The sequence below is a fragment of the Hyla sarda genome, chromosome 2 (genome assembly GCF_029499605.1).
Source record: "Hyla sarda isolate aHylSar1 chromosome 2, aHylSar1.hap1, whole genome shotgun sequence".
Taxonomy (NCBI): domain Eukaryota; kingdom Metazoa; phylum Chordata; class Amphibia; order Anura; family Hylidae; genus Hyla; species Hyla sarda.
The window spans coordinates 188,543,551-188,565,038 of record NC_079190.1 but is presented as its reverse complement, the minus strand read 5'-3'; the positions used below and the strand labels follow the sequence as shown (position 1 = coordinate 188,565,038).

Here is a 21,488-nt window from a genome sequence, read left to right as displayed (position 1 = left end):
CAGAAAACCCGTGGGCCTTCAATACAGCGGTTTCAACCGCCATGCCGTCAAATGCAGCGACACTAAATTGGGGTGGCAAAGGGGACCTTGAAAGAGAAGATCGGAACGAAGTGGTAGGCGCAGCGGCACGTCGTCGGCCAGACGGACCGCGTCTGGGCCAGTCTGGGGCCACCAGAATGGCAGAGACTCCCTCCACCTTGAGTTTCCTCAGAACCCTGGGCAGGAGGGGAAGAGGCGGAAACAGATAAGGGAGTCAGAAGGAAGCCCAAGGGATGACCAGATCATCTGTCGCCAGGGCCAGGGGATCCCCCAATTTTGCTACAAAGAGGGGAACCTTCCTGTTAAGGCGAGATGCGAAGAGATCCACATCCGGGGTCCCCCAACGATCGCAAATCTGTGAAAACACCTCCGGGTGGAGAGACCACTCCCCCGGATCCGCTGAGGAGCGGCTGAGAAAGTCCGCTTCCCAATTGTCCACGCCCGGGATGTGGATCGCCGACAGAGCAGGGACCCGAGCTTCAGCCCAGAGGAGAATCTTGGAGACCTCCTCCATTGCCGAGCGACTCCGGGTGCCGCCTTGGCGATTGATATATGCAACGGCCGTCGCATTGTCCGACTGAACCCCGACCGGTCGACCCTGAAGGAGACCTTCCCAATGGAGGAGGCAAAGGAAGATCGCCCGAAGCTCCAGAATATTGATGGGGAGACGGGCTTCCCCGGGGGACCAGTGACCCTGGCCCGTCATGTCCCGAAAAACCCCTCCCCAACCCATGAGGCTCGCATCGGTGGTGACGATCTGCCACTGAAGGGGAAGAAAAGACTTCCCCAGAAGAAGGGGAGAGTGGAGCCACCAAAGAAGGGACTGATGTACTGCCAGGGGCAGGAGAATCCTGCGATCCAGGGACAAAGGGGACTTGTCCCACCTGCCCAGAATGGCTAGTTGGAGGGAACGGTAATGAAATTGGGCGAAGGGGACTGTTTCCATGGCAGCCACCATACGGCCCAGGACTTCCATGCAGAAGCGAATCGGAACCAGGACGAGGCGTCGCAGGCGACGGACCCCCACCCGCAGAGAGCGCCTTTTGTCCAGGGGAAGACGGACCCGGGCTACTGCAGTGTCAAAAAGGAGCCCCAGAAAAATTAGGGACTGGGAGGGGAGCAGATGGGACTTCTCCCAGTTGATGACCCAGACGAAAGAGGACAGAGTGTGAAGTGTGATCTGCAGACTCTCCAAATTCTCGGACCGAGAGGGAGCCTTGATTAGAAGGTCGTCCAGGTAGGGGAGGATGGAGATCCCCCGGCAGCAAAGGATGGCAATGACCGCCACCATGACCTTGGTAAAGACCCTGGGAGCCGCGGCTAGACAAACGGGAGAGCCACAAACTGAAAATGACCCTCCGGCACCACGAAACGAAGGAAACGCTGATGCGCTGGGAAAATCGGAATATGGAGATCGGATATCCACTGAAGAAAGAAACTCGCCCTGGTCCATGGAGGCCACCACAGACCAGAGGGACTCCATCCGAAAATGACGGAGGCGCAGATGGCGATTGAGCAACTTTAGGTCCAGAATGGGACGAACCGAGCCCTCTTTTTTGGGAACGACGAACAGATTTGAATAGAACCCTGATCCGCGTTCACCCGGTGGAACGCAAAGCAGTCTGAAAAGCCGCCGCCAAGGAAGGGGACTGAGGAGGGCGGGATTGAAAGAAACTGTGTCTTGGGAGAGAAGAGAATTCTATGCGGTAGCCTCCTGAAAGAACATCTCGCACCCAGGCATTCTGGACTTGAGACAGCCATATGTCCTGAAAAAGAGACAGCCGCCCTCCCACCCGACGTGGGTGGGGGCGCCCCTTCAGGAAGAGGCAGGCTTACGGGTACCCGATTTGGCAGGGAAACCTTCAGATCGGTTGCCCGACTTCCATGATGGACATGCCCTGGAAGAGGGTGCTCTACGAGGAGGAGGCTGCACCTGCTTGAAGGGACAACCCGGAGCCATTGACTGAAAAGAAGTCGACTTCCGGTGGGGCTCCGAGACCTGTTCTGTGGAAGCAGAGAACTCTTACCTCCCGTAACTTCAGAAATAATTTCATCCAAACGTTTCCCGAAGAGGCGGGAACCCGAGAAGGGAAGTTCTGTCAGAGACCTCTTCTACGCAGCGTCGGCGTCCCACGCTTTCAATCACATGGCGCGACGAATCGCAACCAAGTTGGCCGAGGCAAATGCTGAGCAGTGAGCGGATTCCAAAGTGGCTGAACAAAGGAGAGAAACAGCCGCGCGATCCCTGCAGCGGTCGAACGGGACCGCATGCAGGGAGGGAGGGACGCCGGCTGTGAGAGCCGCTGCGCACGGCTCAAAGTGAAAGTAAAAACACACGAGCCGGCAGAGTCGGGGAGGGAGAGGGAAACGCTGTCCCTGCGCCCCGAGACCGTGCCGAAGTGCTCATTCCCCCTGTCCCGGCGCCCCAGAACCGCCCCAATAGTATGCTCCCTTGGGCGGGGGGGGGGGGGGGGGGGGGGGGATCAAACACTGTCGGGGGGAGGGGGTGGGGAGGTGGTTGCACAAATTCCAGGGGTTTCCAAATGTTGCAAGCCCACTAGGAACAATAAAAAGGAGTGCCCCTGGCCCCTGTAATAGACACACCATGTAATGGTAATAAGGGGAACCAACATACTCACCTAGCACCATACTCACCTGAAGATGTCTTCCACTTGAAGATATCTTCAGCCAGACTTATGGATGCCTGCATCACGTCATGCTGCTACAGACCAGGACGAGCAGGGAAAATAGGCAGACCTGGATCCAACGGTACTAACCCAGATGCTGGCCGTTGGCGGGAAGGGGTTAACGGTGCATTTGTAAATTATGTCCCGTTCCCTGTAGCCGCATATGGGGGAAAAGGTAGCGCCATGCTCCTGAACCCCCACCTAAAAACTGTGAAAAAATGAAATGAATGAAAGAAACTAAACAGTCCCTAACTATAAAATAAGAGAAAGAGAAGACCAGGTCTGGAGAAATCCTAAGCTTAAACTGATGAGCTCAGGGTCAGTAGGCCGGGAACAGCCTTCCGGGAGGAGTCGAACTTTTTTTGTTTACCTAGTGTCAGAGTCTTCTAGCGGCAAGAGCATATACCCACGGTCTGTGTCCCCCAATGTTTTCCGACCGAGAAAAAGGTGTTTTTTACCGATCATAAAACCAGCTATAAAAAGGAGGCAAAAATAATGGTTATTTGCTATAGTAAACCCAGTTCACAGACTGTTCGGTTATATAGCTCACAAAGCATGACAGTTGCCCTCTAAGCTGCAGAGAACTTGGCATTTTAAAAAGGGATAAGCATGATATAAGCTGTCGACATGGGCTGACATGACTATTCATAAAATAATGTGTTTTTTTTTTTGCCCCTAGAGTCAAATGAGCATAGCTAAGCTGCATAAGTTCCCCAAGCATCATCAGCTTGCCTCCTGCCTCCACCTCTCTTGCTGTTCTGCCATAATTGACATACGGTTGGCCCTGGGTTCCTCCTAATGCAAGACAATGCTGGACCTCATGTGGCTGGAGTGTGTCAGCAGTTCCTGCAAGAGGAAGGCATTGATGCTATGGACTGGCCCACCCGTTCCCCAGACCTGAATCCGACTGAGCACATCTGGGACATCATGTCTCGCTCCATCCACCAACGTCACGTTGCACCACAGACTGTCCAGGAGTTGGCAGATGCTTTAGTCCAGATCTAGGAGGACATCCCTCAGGAGACCATCCGCCATCTCATCAGGAGCATGCCCAGGCATTGTAGGGAGGTCATACACACTACTGAGCCTAATTTTGACTTGTTTTAAAGAAAAACTGTCAGCTTGCTCCCCCAGCACTAACCAGCAGTACTAGCTGGTAGTGCTGGGGACGCTGATCAGTTTGATGCCTACCATGCCAGAATCCGCCCAGCCATTCGGCCGAAATCTTCGATTTTCTGTATATGCTAATTAGGTGCTAACTGGCATAGGCGGGGTTACTGGCACTCTGACGTCAGCACCGCTCGTTCGGAAGGCCGGCCAGCTCATCAATATTCCAGGAATATTGATGAGCTGGGCGGCGAGTGCCAGTAACCCCGGCCTGTGCCAGTTAGTACCTAATTAGCACGTACAGAAAATCGAAGATTTTGGCGGGGCGGATCCGGGCATGGTAAGCATCAAAATGATCAGCATCCCCCGCACTACCAGCCAGTACCGCTGGTTAGTGCGGGGGGGTTGACAAGCTGATGGTTTTCCTTTAAGGACATTACATCAAAAATGAATCAGCCTGTAGTGTGGTTTTCCACTCTGAATTTGAGTGTGACTCCATATCCAGACGTCCATGGGTTGAGGAAAGGAGATTTTTGTTCACTTACTGTAAAATCTCTTTCTCGAAGGATCCATTGGGGGACACAGACCGTGGGTGTATGCTGCTGTCTCTAGGAGGTGTGACACTATGGTAATGAAAAAAGTCGGCTACTCCAAGCAGGCTATACCCGCCTTCAGGCTCTGAGCCAATCAGTTTAAGTTCCAGAGAAATAGGAGGAGACCAACAGGTCAAAGAAAAACCCAAAACTGTTCGAGAACAAGAAGAAAAAACATAACTGAACACACCCTCGGACAGAGAACCAAAGGAAAATCCCAAAAAGGGCGGGAGCTGTGTCCCCCAATGGATCCTTAGAGAAAGATTTTACGGTAAGTAAACAAAAATCTCCTTTTCTCTATCGGCTCCAATGGGGGACACAGACCGTCGGACGTACCAAAGCAGTCCCTTGGGTGGGCAGATAAGCAGTCAGGCAGACGGCAGTTCCACTGCCGCCTGCAACACTTTACGGCCCAGATTAGCATCAGCCGATGCAAAGGTATGAACTCGGTAGAACCTCGAGAAAGTGTGCCAAGACGACCGGGTAGCCGCCTTGCAAATCTGCGAGGCCAAGCCTCTATTCTGGAGAGCCCAGGATGCCCCAAAAGAACGGGTAGAATGAGCCACAACCCTGAAAGGAGGAATCTTCCCCTTACAGCGATAGTCTACCGAAATGGCGGACCGAATCCACCGAGAAATGGTGGCCTTGGAAGCTGACTGTCCCCTACGACGAGCTTCCGTAAGGACGAAAAAGGAATCACACTGACGAAATGAAGAAGTGAGGGAGAGATAAGACCGAACAGCCCGAACTACATCCAGCTTGTGTAGTAAGCGCTCCTTAGGATGAGAAGGACAAAAAGACGGGAGGACAATGTCCTCATTGAGATGAAAGGCCGAAACCACCTTAGGCAAAAAGGAAGGATTTGGCCAAAAAACAACCTTGTCCTGGTGGATCACCAGAAATGGAGAATGGCAGGAGACACCCTCCGGATGGAGGTGATAGCAACAAGAAACGCCCCTTTCCAAGAAAGGAGGCGGAGAGACACCTCTCTAAGGGGCTCAAGGGGTTCACCCTGGAGGGCACTCAGAACCAGATTCAAGTCCCAAGGGGGAGAGGGTGACCGATAAGGAGGAACAGCATGCGCCACTCCTTGAAGGAAGGTCCGGACATGAGAATTAGAAGCCAGAGGCCGCTGGAAAAGAATAGCAAGGGCCGAAACCTGACCTTTAAGGGAACTGAGAGACAACCCCAGTTCCAAACCCGACTGCAAAAAGGAGAGAAGACGGGGAACCGAGAAGGTTACAGGGGATAAGTCCTGAGCTTCACACCAACGAAAATAAGACCGCCAAGTACGGTGGTAAATTCTTGTGGAGGAGGGCTTACGAGCCCTGAGCATGGTGAGAATGACTTGGGAAGAGAACCCGTGGGCCCTTAAGACCACGGTCTCAACCGCCACACCGTCAAATGCAGCGACTGTAAATTGGGGTGGCAAGGAGGACCCCGAGAGAGCAGGTCTGGACGGAGCGGAAGGCGCAGTGGAGCGTCGTCCAGGAGCCTGACTACGTCGGCGTACCACGACCTTTGGGGCCAATCTGGAGCTACCAGAATGGCGGGACGCCCTCTGCTTTGAGCTTCCTCAGAGCCCTGGGAAGGAGCGGAAGGGGAGGGAACAGATAGGGTAGGGCAACCCCACCAAAGGAAACACTAGGGCGCCGTGGCAGAGCCTGAGGGTCCAGGGACTTGCTTTCCGCCCAGAGGAGAATCCTGGTCACCTCGGCCATGGCTGCTGAGCAGCGAGTGGCGCCTTGTCGATTTATGCACGCCACGGCCGTGGCGTTGTCCGACTGGACGCGGACAGGACGGGACTGAAGCCGGGACTCCCAATGAAGAAGACAAAGAAGAATCGCCCCTAATTCCAATATGTTCATCAGAAGAAGGGTCTCTCGGGGAGACCAGAGTCCCTGAACCATCCAATCCCTGACACGCCGCCCCAGCCCAACAGGCTGGCATCCGTTGTAACTACCTGCCAGTGAAGGGGAAGAAATGACCGCCCTGCCAGAGAAGAAGGGAGAGGCGGAACCACCAGAGCAGAGACTGACAGACCCAGCAAGGGAGAACAATCTGACTATCGAGGGACAGAGAGGGACAGAGACAAGATGATGGTTGAGACGCTTGAGGTCTAGGATTGGTCGCACAGAACAGTCCTTCTTGGGAACCACAAAAATATTGGAATAGAAACCCCGGAACCGTTCCCCTGGAGGAAGCAGAGACTGGAGCGCCTCTCGAAAAAAGCGATCCCGCGGAAGGGAGGCGAATTCGATTCGGTTACCGTTGGACACCACATCCCTGACCCAAGGTCCAGATGTCTCGAAAAAGTAAGAGACGACCTCCCACCCGAGAAAAAAGCCACGGGTGGGGGCCCACTTCATGCCAAAGTGGGTTTGCTGTTGCCTGATTTGGGCGCAAAACGGTCGTACCGGTTGGAGTCAGACTCCCAAGACGGGCGCACCCGGAAAGAGGGAGCCCTCCTGTCCCGGACCCTTTGCTGGAGCCAAAGATCCGAAAGGGAAGAGGACTTCCTTTGGGAAGTAGGGCAAGCCTTATTTTGAGGCAACAAGGAACTCTTACCACCCGTCGCCTCAGAGATAATCACATCAAGGCGCTTGCCAAAAGGACGGCCACCCGAAAAAGGAAGCACAGTGAAAGACCTTTTGGAAGCAGCATCCGCATTCCAAGCTTTAAGCCACATAGAGCGGCGGAGAGCCGCTAGGTGACACAAGGCAAAGGCAGGACAACGGGCTAACTGCCTGAAAGCTGCGCACAGGAAGTCCCCAGATTTAGAGCATTGGAGAGCCAGGACAGATAGATCCTCTGGGGGGGATCCCGCTAAGATATCCTGATGGAGCTCTTGGCACCACTCCGACAGGGCCATGCCCATGTCAAGGCGAAGATTGGAAGAAGAGAAGAGCCAGCTGCTTCAGAGGCAAACTTCGCTAAGGATTCTACCTTCTTGTCCGTGGAATCCTTGAAGGCAGCAGCATCTGCCAGTGGCAGTGTAGTCGCCTTAGAGATCCGGGAGATTGGTGGATCCACAGAGGGAGGGAAAACCACCTAGGTGACAAAGGCCTTGTCAAATTGATAACGTTCTTGAATCGTCTTGATTCCCGGCAACCTCTTGTCTGGATGTTTCCATGCAGATTTCAGAATGTCGTCAAAGTCAGCGTGAGAGCTGAACCTTTGAGGTGCTGGCTTAGTACGATGAAAGGATACTCCTGGAGTGACATCCGAAGATCCTGAGTCCTCTAAGTGAAAGGTGTCTCTTATGGCTGTCACCAATGAGTACACCGTTTCAACTGAATCCGAGCGGTCCTCTGAGTCAGATGCCGGCTCGGAAGCATCGTCCGCCAGTTCACCAGGAGAATGTAAACGAGTAGAAGCAGTCCTGGAGGGGGGGGCGACCCTGACCGGGTACGCGGCTCTGGCGTGGCAGAGCCGCGACTCCGAGAACGTCCTCTGGAGGAGCGACATTTGTGCCAAGAAGACAGGGGGGTGGGGGCGGGACCCACGAGGGGAACGCCCACGTCTATCTGAAGACCCAATGGAAGAGTCAGACAAGGCACCCCTAGTACGCTTGTGAGAGCGTGAAGTATGTGGAGACGAGGAGCGGGCCCTCTCAGAGGTCCTATGCAGGGTAGACCCCTTCAAGGCAGACACCACTTCCCAGGAGGCCTCAGGTATCGAACGGGAGACTTGGGTCAAGTCAGCCATACACCGGGTCAGGAAAGAAACCCAGGCGTCTGAATCCACCGGAACCAAAAGGGCACCAGGGGGTACTATGGGGTCTGGGAGAGCAGTGGAGCAGGCAGGGCAAGTGGGCTCAGCAGAGCCAGGCATCTTGGTATTACAGTGCCTACAGGCAAAATAAGTCCCTGACGTTCCCGTATACTGTTTAGAGGGAGGAACAGCTCTGGGTACTGACAAAGAGAAAAAAAAAAAAAGACAGGGATTTTCTCACCCTAGTCTGTGACCCTAGGCAGCTGCAGAGAGGAGAACTCGGCTCCGTGCAGCTAGAGTGTCAGCCAATAGGGAAAGACGGGCGTGCCTGAAGCAGAGACACTAACTAATAGGCCCCTCCTAACTGAAATTCGCGCCCACAGCGCTGATTGGAGGCTACTTCGCGCCTCTGAAGAGCTCCGACCATGCTGTGGGCGGAGCTATGAACTGTCGAGAAGAAATCAGTAATGGCGCCCGCTCCTTGTCCCGAGCGCACATGTCAGCCGCATATGCGCTCGGGGGAACAGAGCGGGCGGCCTGTACGCCGGCAGAGACTGCAGGAGAAAGTGAAAGGAAGCCGGCACTGAGAGCGCCCGGCCCATACCAGCGCCGCGGCTGTAAGCCGCATATAAGGCGCTGCATGAGAAGTGAAGATGAGCCGGCTCTGAGAGTGTCCGGCCCAAACCAACGCCACAGCTGTCAGCCGCATATAAGGCGTTGGCGGAGGAGAGAGAGAGTAAGCCGGCGCTGAGAGAGCCCGGCCCGTACCAGCGCCGCGGCTGACAGCCGCATATAAGGCACTGCACATAAACACACGCACACACCAGGGGTGTGGAAATTTTATAAAAAACTACTTGTCCACGGGACTAAAATGGAGCAAAATCTACTTGTCCTTCATGACGATCCACTTGTCCCGGCCAATTTTCGCTTTTGCGCTCTAATTTTTTCCTCCTCGCCCTATAATAGCCATAACTACCTACTATAATGATACCTTTTAATTTTTCAATAACATTCTCTGATCCAAAAATATATATATATTAAGGGAAGTGAAATTGAAATAGTAAAAGATAATTTAGCAGATTTGGTGTTTTTCTTTTCTGCGCCATTTACCTTGTGGTTGAGGTAACATGTTAGTTTTATACTTTAGGCGCCTCATTACAGCAATACCAGATTTGTATCGTTTACATCACGTTTTACTAATTCTGGACTTTTTCAAAAAAAAATTATTGCCATTTTTTAACCCCTGTAGCTTTATTTTTTTTCCGCATACCAGGCTGTATGAGGGCTAATTTTTTGCGCCATAATCAGTTTTTTGTATCGGTACCATTTTGGTGTTGATCTGACTTTTTAATCGCTTTTTAACTTTTTTTTCTGGGATATTATAAAAATTGCAAATCTGTGGTTTGGTATTTTTTTACATTTACCGTACGGGATACATAATGTTATATTTTCATAGGTTGTACAATTACGCACGAAGCGATACCAAATATGTTTATTTTTATTATGTTTGCATGTTTTTATATAGGAAAAGGGGGTGATTTGAACTTTTAACATGGAAGGGGTTAATGCAGCGGTCTTCAAACTGTGGCCCTCCAGATGTTGCAAAACTGCAACTCCCAGCATGCCCAGACAGCCAACGGCTGTCCAGGCATGCTGGGAATTGTAGTTTTGTAACATCTGGAGGGGCACAGTTTGAACACCACTAGGTTAATGTGTGTCTTTCAAACTTTTATTAAAACTTTTTATTTTTTTTTATTTTTATTTTTACACTTCATTACACTTCTAAGAGGAATTATTAGATTCCTCAGACAGATGAATAGAGTTCTATTGAACCCTATTAATCTGTGTGCTCTGTGATCCATTGCTAGAGCCTGGTCCAGCCAGGATCTATCAATGACAGAGCCGGGACAGGAGGAAGCAGAGGTAAGTCCTCCGGCTACCTCCATAGTGAATCGCCCCCCTGCGATCGCGCTGCGGGGTGGGGGTGGGGGGTGCGATCCACCCCACTAGCCCACCAGGGAGCATTCACATCTCCCTTTAGACGCTGCTGTCAGCTTTGACAGCGGCGATCTAAAGGGTTAATAGCCAGCCGCGGCGATCGCCGCATGCTGGCTATTAGCGGCGGCCCCCGGCTACTGAGAACAGCCGGGGGCTGCAGAGTATGGAGCGGGCAGGAATCCCGAGCCCGCTCCATACTCCCCTGTGAGCGCCGCATTCATCTCCCCATGCAGACGTGCCTCCTCCCCTCAGCTCTCCGAAGCTACAGCTGTGGGGAGTGAAGGCAGAGGACGCAGATCTGCACGGGGAGCAAGAAGCCACGCCCCCTCATCTCCCCCCGCACGTCTGCAGAGCAGGGGAGAGAAGACAAATACTGTACACGGCTTCCCATCTCCCCTGCTCTGCTTCCGAGGATACAGGCTGCAGAGTATGGAGCGGGCAGGAGTCGGCAGCCCGCTCCATACAGACTGCAGATCCGCCGCACTTGTCAGGTCCGGCCCTGCTTGCCCAAAGCCGGGCTAAGGGCCGGACAAATTCACCTGCCCGGCGCCCAAAACTGTTAGTCCCGGGCGTCGGGCGATAGAAATTCCACATCCCTGACACACACAGTGAAGTGCCCCATAAAATTACATGCCCCCTGAAATGCCACTGCTCTCCAAAATAGAAATCCAGCCCCTGTATAAGCCAGCTCCATAAACTGAAAGGTGGGCCAAAAACAGGGGGTCTCCAGAGGTTGCAAGTCCGTACCTAAGGAGAAAAGGGGGGAAAAGTACTTACCTCAGTCAGAAGAACTTACCTAATGTAGTCTTCAGCGAAGTCTTCAGTCAGCTTTAGTTCCCTGCATCACGCCTGGCTGCTATGCGCAAGCGAGACGAGCAGGGAAATAGGGGGACCCGGACCCATGAGGTACCAACCCAGGCGCTGACTGTTGGCGAGGGGGGGTGAACAGCGCATATACGCAGTGTCTGTGCCCCGTCACTCGCAATGGGGAAACAGGGAACCGGAGTCCCCGAGTCCCCACCTGAAAACAGAAAAGAAAAAGGAATAAAAAAACTAACACGTCCCTATACTAGGAAAAGAAAAAATCAGAAGACCTGGTCTGGATAATTCCAGACCATGTCCACCTCCTTCAGACACTAAGCTTAAACTGATTAGCTCAGAGCCTGAAGGCGGGTATATCCTGCTGGGAGGAGCAGACTTTTGTTATTACCATAGTGTCACACCTCCTAGAGACAGCAGCATACACCCACGGTCTGTGTCCCCCAATGGAGCTGATAGAGAAATTTGATTACCAATTTTTGAGTGATTTTGTTGTCAGCACATTCAACTATTTAAAGACGAAAGTATTTCACACGATTAGTTCATTCATTCAGATCTAGGATGTGTTATCTTCGTGTTCCCTTTATTTTTTAGAGCAGTGTACATTGTTTTATAACTTGTGAAAAGGCCTACAACTTTACAAATGGTAACAGTAATTTTATTGACTCATTATCTTTCAGCCAATATCTACATCTCATAGCATACAGATAGGCTTACATATTCCATTTAACATGTGTGAACCCCTGTGACAAAGGCACAGCCCCATAATTAATAATGTAATATTGTTTACCCAAAATTGCTCACACATTAAGACGGAAGGCTGGTCATTAAAATAGCATAAAGGACAAAGATATCTAAATAAAATAGAAATGACAGACCTTTCTCTTCATCACTGATTCTGGCTTCCCAGTCATCCACACCAATTTCATCTTCATTTTCTGAAAGAGTTTAGAAACAGGCCATTTAGTTGGAGTAAGATCCTTCATGATCATATAAGTAGATTCTTGTCTTCTAGCTTGTCACTAGATTGTTGTATGGAGGTGGTGCTGCGAATATATATGTGGATTTCAGGAGAGACAAATGAAAAGCTCACAAAATAAGTTATTCAAAACTGGATTTAATCCCTGAAGAATTTGCTGATAAATAACATTACCTTCTGCTATACATATATCAGAAGGTAGTTATTATGGTGAGCAGAGAGACTAGTTATAAGTGGTGTGCCACAAGATTCTCTTCCAGATCCTATGCTTTTTAATGTTTGTAAGTCACGAAGGAGAACGTTTGATCTCACTGCATAGAGCAGTGTTTCCCAACCAGGGTGCCTCCAGGTGTTGCAAAACTACAACTCCAAGCTTGCCCAGACAGCCGTTGGCTGTTCGGACATGCTGGGAGTTGTAGTTTTGCAACACCTGGAGGCACTCTGGTTGGGAAACACTGGCATAGAGCATTAGTGACACCACATCTGGAATATTGGGGGTAGTTCTGGAGCCCTTACCTACAAAAAGATACTGATAAACAACAAGTCCAAAAGATAAACTACAAAAACGGTGGAAGGTCTTAAGCATAAAAGAACTAAATCTGTATAGTCTGTATTGACATCTAATTGTAGATCTCACAGCACATGTTCTTGCTCTGGCTAGTGCACTTGGTATCCCTCGAACATCCTTATTCAGTGGTGGTGCTGAGCTCCACTGCAAACCAGATTTGATAAATCAAACTTTTTACAAAATCTTCTTCAGAAAGTTCCTATCACTTTGCTTCTTCTCAGAAAGAAAAGTCTGTCAGATGGACATTCTGCTCTGACAGGGTTAAAGACAGCAACAGGGAGGGGTTACACAGCAGCTCAAAGAGTGGTTGGTGTGACCTTAGAAGACAGTGCTCAGAGACTGTAGATAGAGAGAAAAGCAAATGCAATCATATAGGCTGAGTAGAGGAAGTAAACCACACACAGCAAGCTGCAAAAGTACGCAAATGTTTTAATAAAGACCTAACTGTTTTAAATCACAAGCAACATTTTAGCAATGCAATTTGATTCAAACTAGTTCAGTTGCGTCCATACATATTGAGCTCTTCTGTTACAGCAGCTAGGTCATGTGGTCATTTAGACCACCAGTAAATTATAGTCTTTACTGCAGTATTTCCCAAGCAGGGTTCCTAAACCTCCAGAGTGAGAAAGCCTAAGAATGCTGGGGCCGTGTACAACACTGTCCCTATAAGGTAAATCAAAGCCTCCTTCTCACCTCTCACAAACCATAAAGTTCAGGGTATTTGTCCCTGTGGTAAATACCAGTGTACCTACTGCTGCAAGTCCACAGTGCTTAACCTCTTCAGGACATAGGGCGTATGGATACGCCCTGAATCCCGAGTCCTTAAGGACCGAGGGCGTATCCATACGCCCGTGGGAATTCCGGCCCCCACCGCTAGCCGGTTGGGGACCGGAGCCGGATGCCTGCTGAAATCGTTCAGCAGGCATCCCGGCATATCGCCCAGGGGGGTCATTATGCCCCCCCATGTCGGCGATCGCCGCAGATCGCTGGACAATTCAGTCCAGCGATCTGCGGCGATTCCGGGTCAATCGGGTCTCCAGTGACCCGATGACCCGGAATTATTGGCTGTTCGGGGCCGTCTCTGACGGCCCCGAACAGCCAGAGCCTGCAGGGGTGAGGTGGCACTGGTGCCACCTCACGATCGCCCCGATTCGTCGGCCGGATTACCGGCCGACCAATCAGGGCGCCTGCTGCGGGTGTCACTCCCGCACCCGCTCCGCCCCTCTTCCGGAGGGCGTGAGCGGGTGCGGGACGTGCACCCCGGGTGCTGAGGACCCCGATCCCCGGCGCCCCTGTTGGGATCGGGGCCCCAGGAGCAGCTGCGGCGGCGGGACTGACCTGCAGCGTCTGGATCGTTGGAGGTGAGTGACAGCCTCCTGCTGTTGCTTAGCAACAGCTCCCAGCATGCAAAAAGGGCATGCTGGGAGCTGTAGTTATGCAACAGCAGGAGGCAGACCACCACAACTCCCAGCATTCCCTTATGGGCATGCTGGGACTTATGGTTTTGCAACAGCTGGAGGCACATTCTTTCTATGGAAAAGTGTACCTTCAGCTGTTGTCTAACTACAACTCCCAGCTTGCACAAACAGCTAAAGTGCATGCTGGGAGTTGTAGTGGTGCATCTGCTGGTTGCATAACTACAACTCCCAGCATGCCCGTTGGCTGTCGGTGACTGCTGAGAGTTGTAGTTTTGCAACAGCTGAAGGCACACTGGTTGTGAAACTCAGAGTTTTTTTTTACCTTACTCAGTGTTTCACGACCGGTGTGCCTCCAGCTGTTGCAAACTACAACTCTCAGCAGTCACCGTACACCATGCACCGTACATGCTGGGAGTTGTAGTTTTGCAACAGCTGGAGGCACACTGGTTGTGAAACACCGAGTTAGGTCACAAACTCAGTGATACATAACCAGTGTGCCTACAGTTGTTGCAAAACTGCAACTCTCAGCAGTCACCGACAGCCAACGGGCATGCTGGGAGTTGTAGTTATGCAACAGCTGGATGTCCCCCCCCCCCCCCCAATGTGAACGTACAGGGTACACTCACATGGGCGGAGGATTACAGTAAGTATCTGGCTGCAAATTTGAGCTGCCGCAAACTTTCTGCTGCAGCTCAAATTGCCAGCGAGAAACTACTGTGAACCCCCCCCCGCCCGTGCGACTGTACCCTAAAAACACTACACTACACTAACACAAAAAATAAAATAAAAAGTAAAAAACACTACGTATACACATACCCCTATACAGCCCCCCTCCCCTCTCCAATAAAAATGAAAAACGTCTGGTACGCCACTGTTTCCAGAACGGAGCCTCCAGCTGTTGCAAAACAACTCCCAGTATTGTCGGACAGCCGTTGACTGTCCAGGCATTCTGGGAGTTTTGCAACAGCTGGAGACACCCTGTTTGGGAATCACTGGCGTAGAATACCCCTATGTCCACCCCTATGCAAGTCCCTAATTTAGGCCTCAAATGAGCATGGCGCTCTCACTTTGGAGCCCTGTCGTATTTCAAGGCAACAGTTTAGGGTCACATATGGGGTATCGCCGTACTCGGGAGAAATTGTGTTACAAATTTTGGGGGGTATTTTCTGCTTTTACCCTTTTTAAAAATGTAAAATTTTTGGGAAACCAAGCATTTTAGGTAAAAAAATTTTTTTTTTTTTACATATGCAAAAGTCGTGAAACACCTGTGGGGTATAAAGGTTCACTTAACCCCTTGTTATGTTCCCCAAGGGGTCTAGTTTCCAAAATGGTATGCCATGTGGTTTTTTTTTTGCTGTTCTGGCACCATAGGGGCTTCCTAAATGCGGCATGCCCCCAGAGAAAAATTTGCGTTCAAAAAGCCAAATGTGACTCCTTCTCTTCCGAGACCTGTAGTGCGCCAGCAGAGCACTTTTCACCCCCATATGGGGTGTTTTCTGAATCGGGAGAAATTGGGCTTCAAATTTTTAGGGGTATTTTTTTTACATTTGCAAAAGTCGTGAAACACCTGTGGGGTATTAAGGTTCACTTTATCCCATGTTACATTCCCCGAGGGGTCTAGTTTCCAAAATGGTATGCCATGTGTTTTTTTTTTTGCTGTTATGGCACCATAAGGGCTTCCTAAAGGTAACATGCCCCCCAAAAACCATTTCAGAAAAACGTACTCTCCAAAATCCCCTTGTCGCTCCTTCCCTTCTGAGCCCTCTACTGCGCCCGCCGAACACTTTACATAGACATATGAGGTATGTGCTTACTCGAGAGAAATTGGGCTACAAATACAAGTAAAAATGTAGTCCTTTTACCTCTTGTAAAAATTCAAAAATTGGGTCTACAAGAACATGTGAGTATAAAAAATGAAGATTGTGAATTTTCTCCTTTACTTTGCTGCTATTCGTGTGAAACACCTAAAGGGTTAAAACGCTGACTGAATGTCATTTTGAATACTTTGGGGGGTGTAGTTTTTATAATGGGGTAATTTATGGGGTATTTCTAATATGAAGACCCTTCAAATCCACTTCAAACCTGAACTGGTCCCTGAAAAATACTGAGTTTGAAAATTTTGTGAAAAATCGGAAAATTGCTGCTGACCGTTGAAGCCCTCTGGTGTCTTCCAAAAGTAAAAACACGTCAATTTTATGATGCAAACATAAAGTAGACATATTGTATATGTGAACCAAAAAAAATTTATTCGTAATATCCATTTTCCTTACAAGTAGAGAGCTTCAAAGTTAGAAAAATGCTAAATTTTCAAATTTTTCATCAAATTTACAGATTTTTCACCAAGAAAGGATGCAAGTATCGACAAAAATTTACCACTATGTTAAAGTAGAATATGTCACGAAAAAACAGTCTCGGAATCAGAATGATAACTAAAAGCATTCCAGAGTTATTAATGTTTAAAGTGACAGTGGTCAGATGTGCAAAAAACGCTCCGGTCCTTAAGGCCAAAATGGGCTCCGTCCTGAAGGGGTTAAGTGTAAAATTCCCCTCCCTATAGCATGTTAGCAGCAGTTCAGTGCTAAACCTAGCCCCTCTCTTGCACCACTGTGGCTGTTCTTTTCTGCTCACACAGCACCTTGTAAAGCCAATGCATTAGTAACTTCTCCTTCCTCTACATGCCATCTTCTCCTCCGTCGTCGTCATGCCAAAGTTGATTGCGGCGTCTAAACTAAAAGTGCCAAAATGACCTGCCATGATGAAACCACAAGGCCCCACTTGGCTGAGAGGATCTGCAGAGGTCCTTAACTGTGCTCCATCCCGTCCGATCGGCGGCCCAAAATGTGCAGGCAGCCTCAACAGCCTATAAAATTGGAGTGCCAGAAACACTTACCAATAGTGTGTGTACAATCAAAAGATTGCAGGTAAAAGTCCTCTATAGGGAGCAAAAAACATTGTGGAAAAAAAACTTTTAGCGTTAATAAGCTCCATCCCTAACAAAAGTGTTGTATCACTAAGTGCAAAAATTATTAAACTATTACAATATAACATTAATAAAACGGCAGTGAATTGCGTAAATGTATAAAATTATCAAACAAAATTAAAACAAAATTTAGTGATGAAAAGAACAAAAATTGTACCAATAAACACTACAGATCACATCACAGAAAATGAGCCCTCAAACACATACAATGGGTAGCACATAAAACTATTTCTCTATTTTTATTAGGTGAGCTAATCTGTATACTCACTCAGGATGGATTCTAGCAGTGAACTGAGAGTGAATATTCAATGCACTATTGCAGTGGTTCTCAACCTTTTTGGAGAGTGTACCCCCAAAGGCTGAAAGTATGTCCACGGCTACCCCCTTGCGCGTAACTTGCGCACGCGGGGTACCCGCGGAAAAAAGGCGCGTTCTTACCTTTATACTAATGCATTCCCCCCTCCATCTTAATCCCCTTGTGCCACTACCCCCCCCCTCTCCATTTTAATCCCCTTGTTCTATTTTTCTCCCTCCATCTTAATCCACTTGGGAAACTATTCCCTCCTCCCTCTTAATCCCCTTTTGCCATTATTCCCCCCTCCATCTTAATCCCCTTGTGCTATTATTATCCAATATGGCAAAAGGGGATCAGAGGAAGGCACAAGGGAATTAAGATGGAGGGGGGGGGGGGAAATAATCAACCATTATTCCTCCCCCCCCCCCCTCTGATCCTCTTGCACCATTTCCCCCCTCCATCTTAATCCCCTTGTGCCATTATTCCCCCCCCCTCCATTTTAATCCCCTTTTGCCATTACCCCCCCCTCCATCTTAATCCCCTTGGACCATTCCCCCTCCTCTGATAACCCTTTTGCCATATCGGATAATAATGGCAAAAGGGGATTAAGATGGAGGGGGAATAATAGTAGAAGGGTATTAAAATGGAGGGGGGGGGGGGGGAAATTATCAACCCCCCCCCCCTCCATCTTAATCTCTTGTGCCATTATTCCTCCCTCCCTCTGATCCTCTTGTGTCATTTCCCCCCTCCATCTTAATCCCCTTGTGCTATTATTCCTCCTCCATCTTTATCCCCTTGTGCCATTATTCCTCCTCCATCTTAATCCCCTTGTGCTATTATTCCCCTTCCATCTTTATCCCCTTGTGCCATTATTCCCCCTCCATCTTTATCCAATGTGGCAAAAGGGGATCAGAGGAAGGGAGGAATAATGGCACAAGGGGATTAAGATGGAGGGGGAATAATAGCACAAGGGGATTAAGATGGAGGGGGGGGGGAATAATCACCCCCCCCTCCATCTTAATCTCTTGTACCATTTCCCCCCCTCCATCTTAATCCCCTTGTGCTATTATTCCCTACTCCATTTTAATCCCCTTGTGCTATTATTCCCTACTCCATCTTAATCCCCTTGTGCTATTATTCCCCCATCCATCTTAATCCCCTTGTGCTATTATTCCCCCATCCATCTTAATCCCCTTGTGCCATTATTCCCCCCCCCCACCTTAATTCCCTTGCGCCATTTCCCCTTCCTCTGATAACCCTTTTGCCATATCAGATGGAGATAATCTACCCCCCCCATCCATATTAATCCCCCTTGTGCCATTATTCCCTCTCTCTCTGATCCCCATTTGCCATTTCCCCCCCCTCCATCTTAATCCCCTTGTGCCATCATTATCCGATATGGCAAAAGGGGTTCAGAGGGAGGGGGGAATGGCGCAAGAGATTAAGATGGAGGGGGAGAGGGATAATGGAGGGGGAGAGAGATAATGGCGGAGGGGGGGGGGGGGGGGGTGAGGGGGGATGGTAAGTAAAAGCACAAGGCATTAAATCCCTCTCTGCCATTATCCCTCTCCCCCTCCATCTTAATGCCTTGTGCTCCGTCCCATACAGTCCCTTTTAACTTTTTGTTTTTTTTTGTTTTACATGACGTCCTGCGGTCCCGTTGCCTGCTCCTTCACGCAGCGTGTCCCGTTCGGCGGGGCCGCACTGACTTGTGACGTCCTCCTGCGTTGTGCGGCAACTCTGCGCAATGTCGGGGGGGGTAGGGGTCACCCGTCTCTCCGGCAACCACACAGCTCACTTACAGTAGTACTGTACTACTGTACAGTGAGCTGCCACGGCTATGCGCTGACAAATACTGGCCAATGCAATGCACGTACCCCCAAACAACCCCTGGTGTACCCCTAGGTAATCTATGAATTTACTGACGAACATTTATTACTGTCCTAAAAACATTACTTGTTAGTTAGAAATAGTTCACAAAAAGCAATGCAATTTTTTTTATTTATAATGCTAATCAATAAAAACTGGTTACACATGCCTATAGGAAAGCTACGGCTACATGGCTAAAAATCTACGGGATTATTATAAGCAAAAGGTCACAACAAGCAGAAAAATAGCCATGCGTCAAACAGTAACATAATACCTTCTTTATCTGTCCCACTATCCTGATTAGAGTCACATTGGGAAAACAAGTCTGGAAAGGTTTGTGAGAAACACTTCAATTTTTGAAATAATAAAAGCATTTAACACACGCATCTATAAGATTAACATACCAACAAGTGAAGCGGACTTGTCTCTACTATATAGGATTTGCTTTATTTAGCAAGAAAATATATCAAAAACTATTCCAGTAAGGACTGTATTTAACATTAGGCACCTGTGGGCCTGTGCCCAGGGTAACAGTGTGAGGGGAGGCAGTATGAGCTGTGAATACAGCCCTAGTCACAGAAGGCTTTACATGCAGCTGGAGTTTCCCACATTAATTCCTTCAGGTCTTCACATTCTTGTTCTTATCGTAATGAATTGGTTGTCGCTTCATATTTATAATAGTACTTTTGGAGCCAGAGGTTAATAACGGCAGCTAGACATTTACTGAATGGTGGATTTATTTTTTTTTTTTTTTGTTGAGTTCTGATCGATCTTTAATACTGAGAGGAATCTGTGCCCGGAAAAAGCATAACCTGACTGCTGCCTGTAATCTATCAATAAGACAGCAGAGAGTGCCATTACACAGACAAGGCTGACTCCATAAAAGAAAAGCCACAAGAAGCTATTCTATAAATGTCCCCGCTTTGTTATGGGATTTAGTCTAATAACAGAACAATTCTAAGAAAATGAGTATGCCTAAATCAGCCATATTATTAAAACCATAATATCGTGACCCCACAACAGCTCTGACTTGTCAAGAAATAGACTCCACAAGACCTCTGAATGTATTCTGTGGTATCTTGCACGGAGACGTTAGAAGCAGAATTTGTAAGATGTGATTTGTTTTCCCAGCACATGCAACAGGTGGGCGGTTGGACTTAAATTCTAAGTCATGTTCCTCAAACCATTGCTGAACTATTTTGCATAGACAGGGCACAATATCTTGCTGAAAGAGGCCACTGCCATTAGGGAATTCTGCTACAATGAATGAACTTTCCCATGAGCATCACAATGCCTCCGCCAGCTTGCCACTTGTTTAATCCTGGTAGCAATGCTTCCACAGGTAAGCCATAAATATGTACTTTGCTGTCCACAAGATGTCACAAAATATGATTCATCAGGCCTGGTGACCTCCTATTGCCCCATGGTCCAATTCCTATCCCTGCATGCTGATTGTAGGTACTTTAATAGTAGGCAGTATCCCCTTGCAGGTAGATAAATAGTTGCAGACATTAGTAGCAGCCCGCATGTAGAACGCAGCCCCCCTCCTTGTAGTCAGCAGCCTATCCATTGTAGACACCCCCCCCCCCCTGGAGACCCCACCACACCCTTGGTAGTGCCCATGGGAGTTGCTCACTTGCGGCTGTCCTCTGACAGGTGTAGCCACTCCGCTGCCCCGTTCTCCCATCCACATCATGGCATCTTATGTGACATGCACGTCGCTCTGCTTCCTCCATAGCGTTACACTGGGCGCAGTGGAGGAGGTGGAATGACGTGTGTCTCACATGCTCCTCCATGGGACGCCATGATGCGGATGGGAGAGCGGGGCATTTGACGGGAGGATGACCGCTCTGCAGCAGGTATTGGATTTGGTATCAGGGACATTAAACGAGTCCCTGATACCATGCAAATGCCTGATAACGGCCCTGATACCGATACTAGTATTGGTATCCGGACATCCCTATTACACACAGTTGTGACAGTTCATGACAGAGGTCATGAATCAATGAATCAATGTCATACATTTATCCTGTTTTAATATTATGGCTGATCAGTGTACATTTACCATTGGTAAAACTGCAAATTAAACACACATTTTAAACAATAGGAAAATATGAAGATTAGTAGTAGCATACACGAAAACAACTTTGATGGTAAGCTTTTAGATCATTTTAACTGGTCCTTAACTGAAACAAAATAAGGGTGGCCTATATGTCATTAACATTAGTAAAGAGCACTAACATAAAAATATGAAGCACTGCTAATGTAGGAGGTAGTGGTACTAAACCATCACCTGGAAAAAAAGCAGCTTCATTCAATAGTTGCTGAAGAACTCAGGTACATTCAAATACAGCAGATTGTGTTGAACAATAATTCATTTTTTTAAAGGAAAACACCTATTAAAAGATATGACCTACTGCTA

The 21,488-nt window shown here is 49.0% G+C and overlaps 1 protein-coding gene across 1 annotated transcript in view; it reads right to left on the bottom strand.

The window, feature by feature from the left end:
• The window catches only part of EIF5B (eukaryotic translation initiation factor 5B), an 87,053-nt gene that overhangs the window by 31,446 nt on the left and 34,119 nt on the right, over positions 1-21,488 (bottom strand). Inside the window, exon 9 of the mRNA XM_056555962.1 lies at positions 11,836-11,895. Coding sequence (XP_056411937.1) covers positions 11,836-11,895 — 60 coding nt within the window. The remainder of the gene's footprint in view (positions 1-11,835; positions 11,896-21,488) is intronic.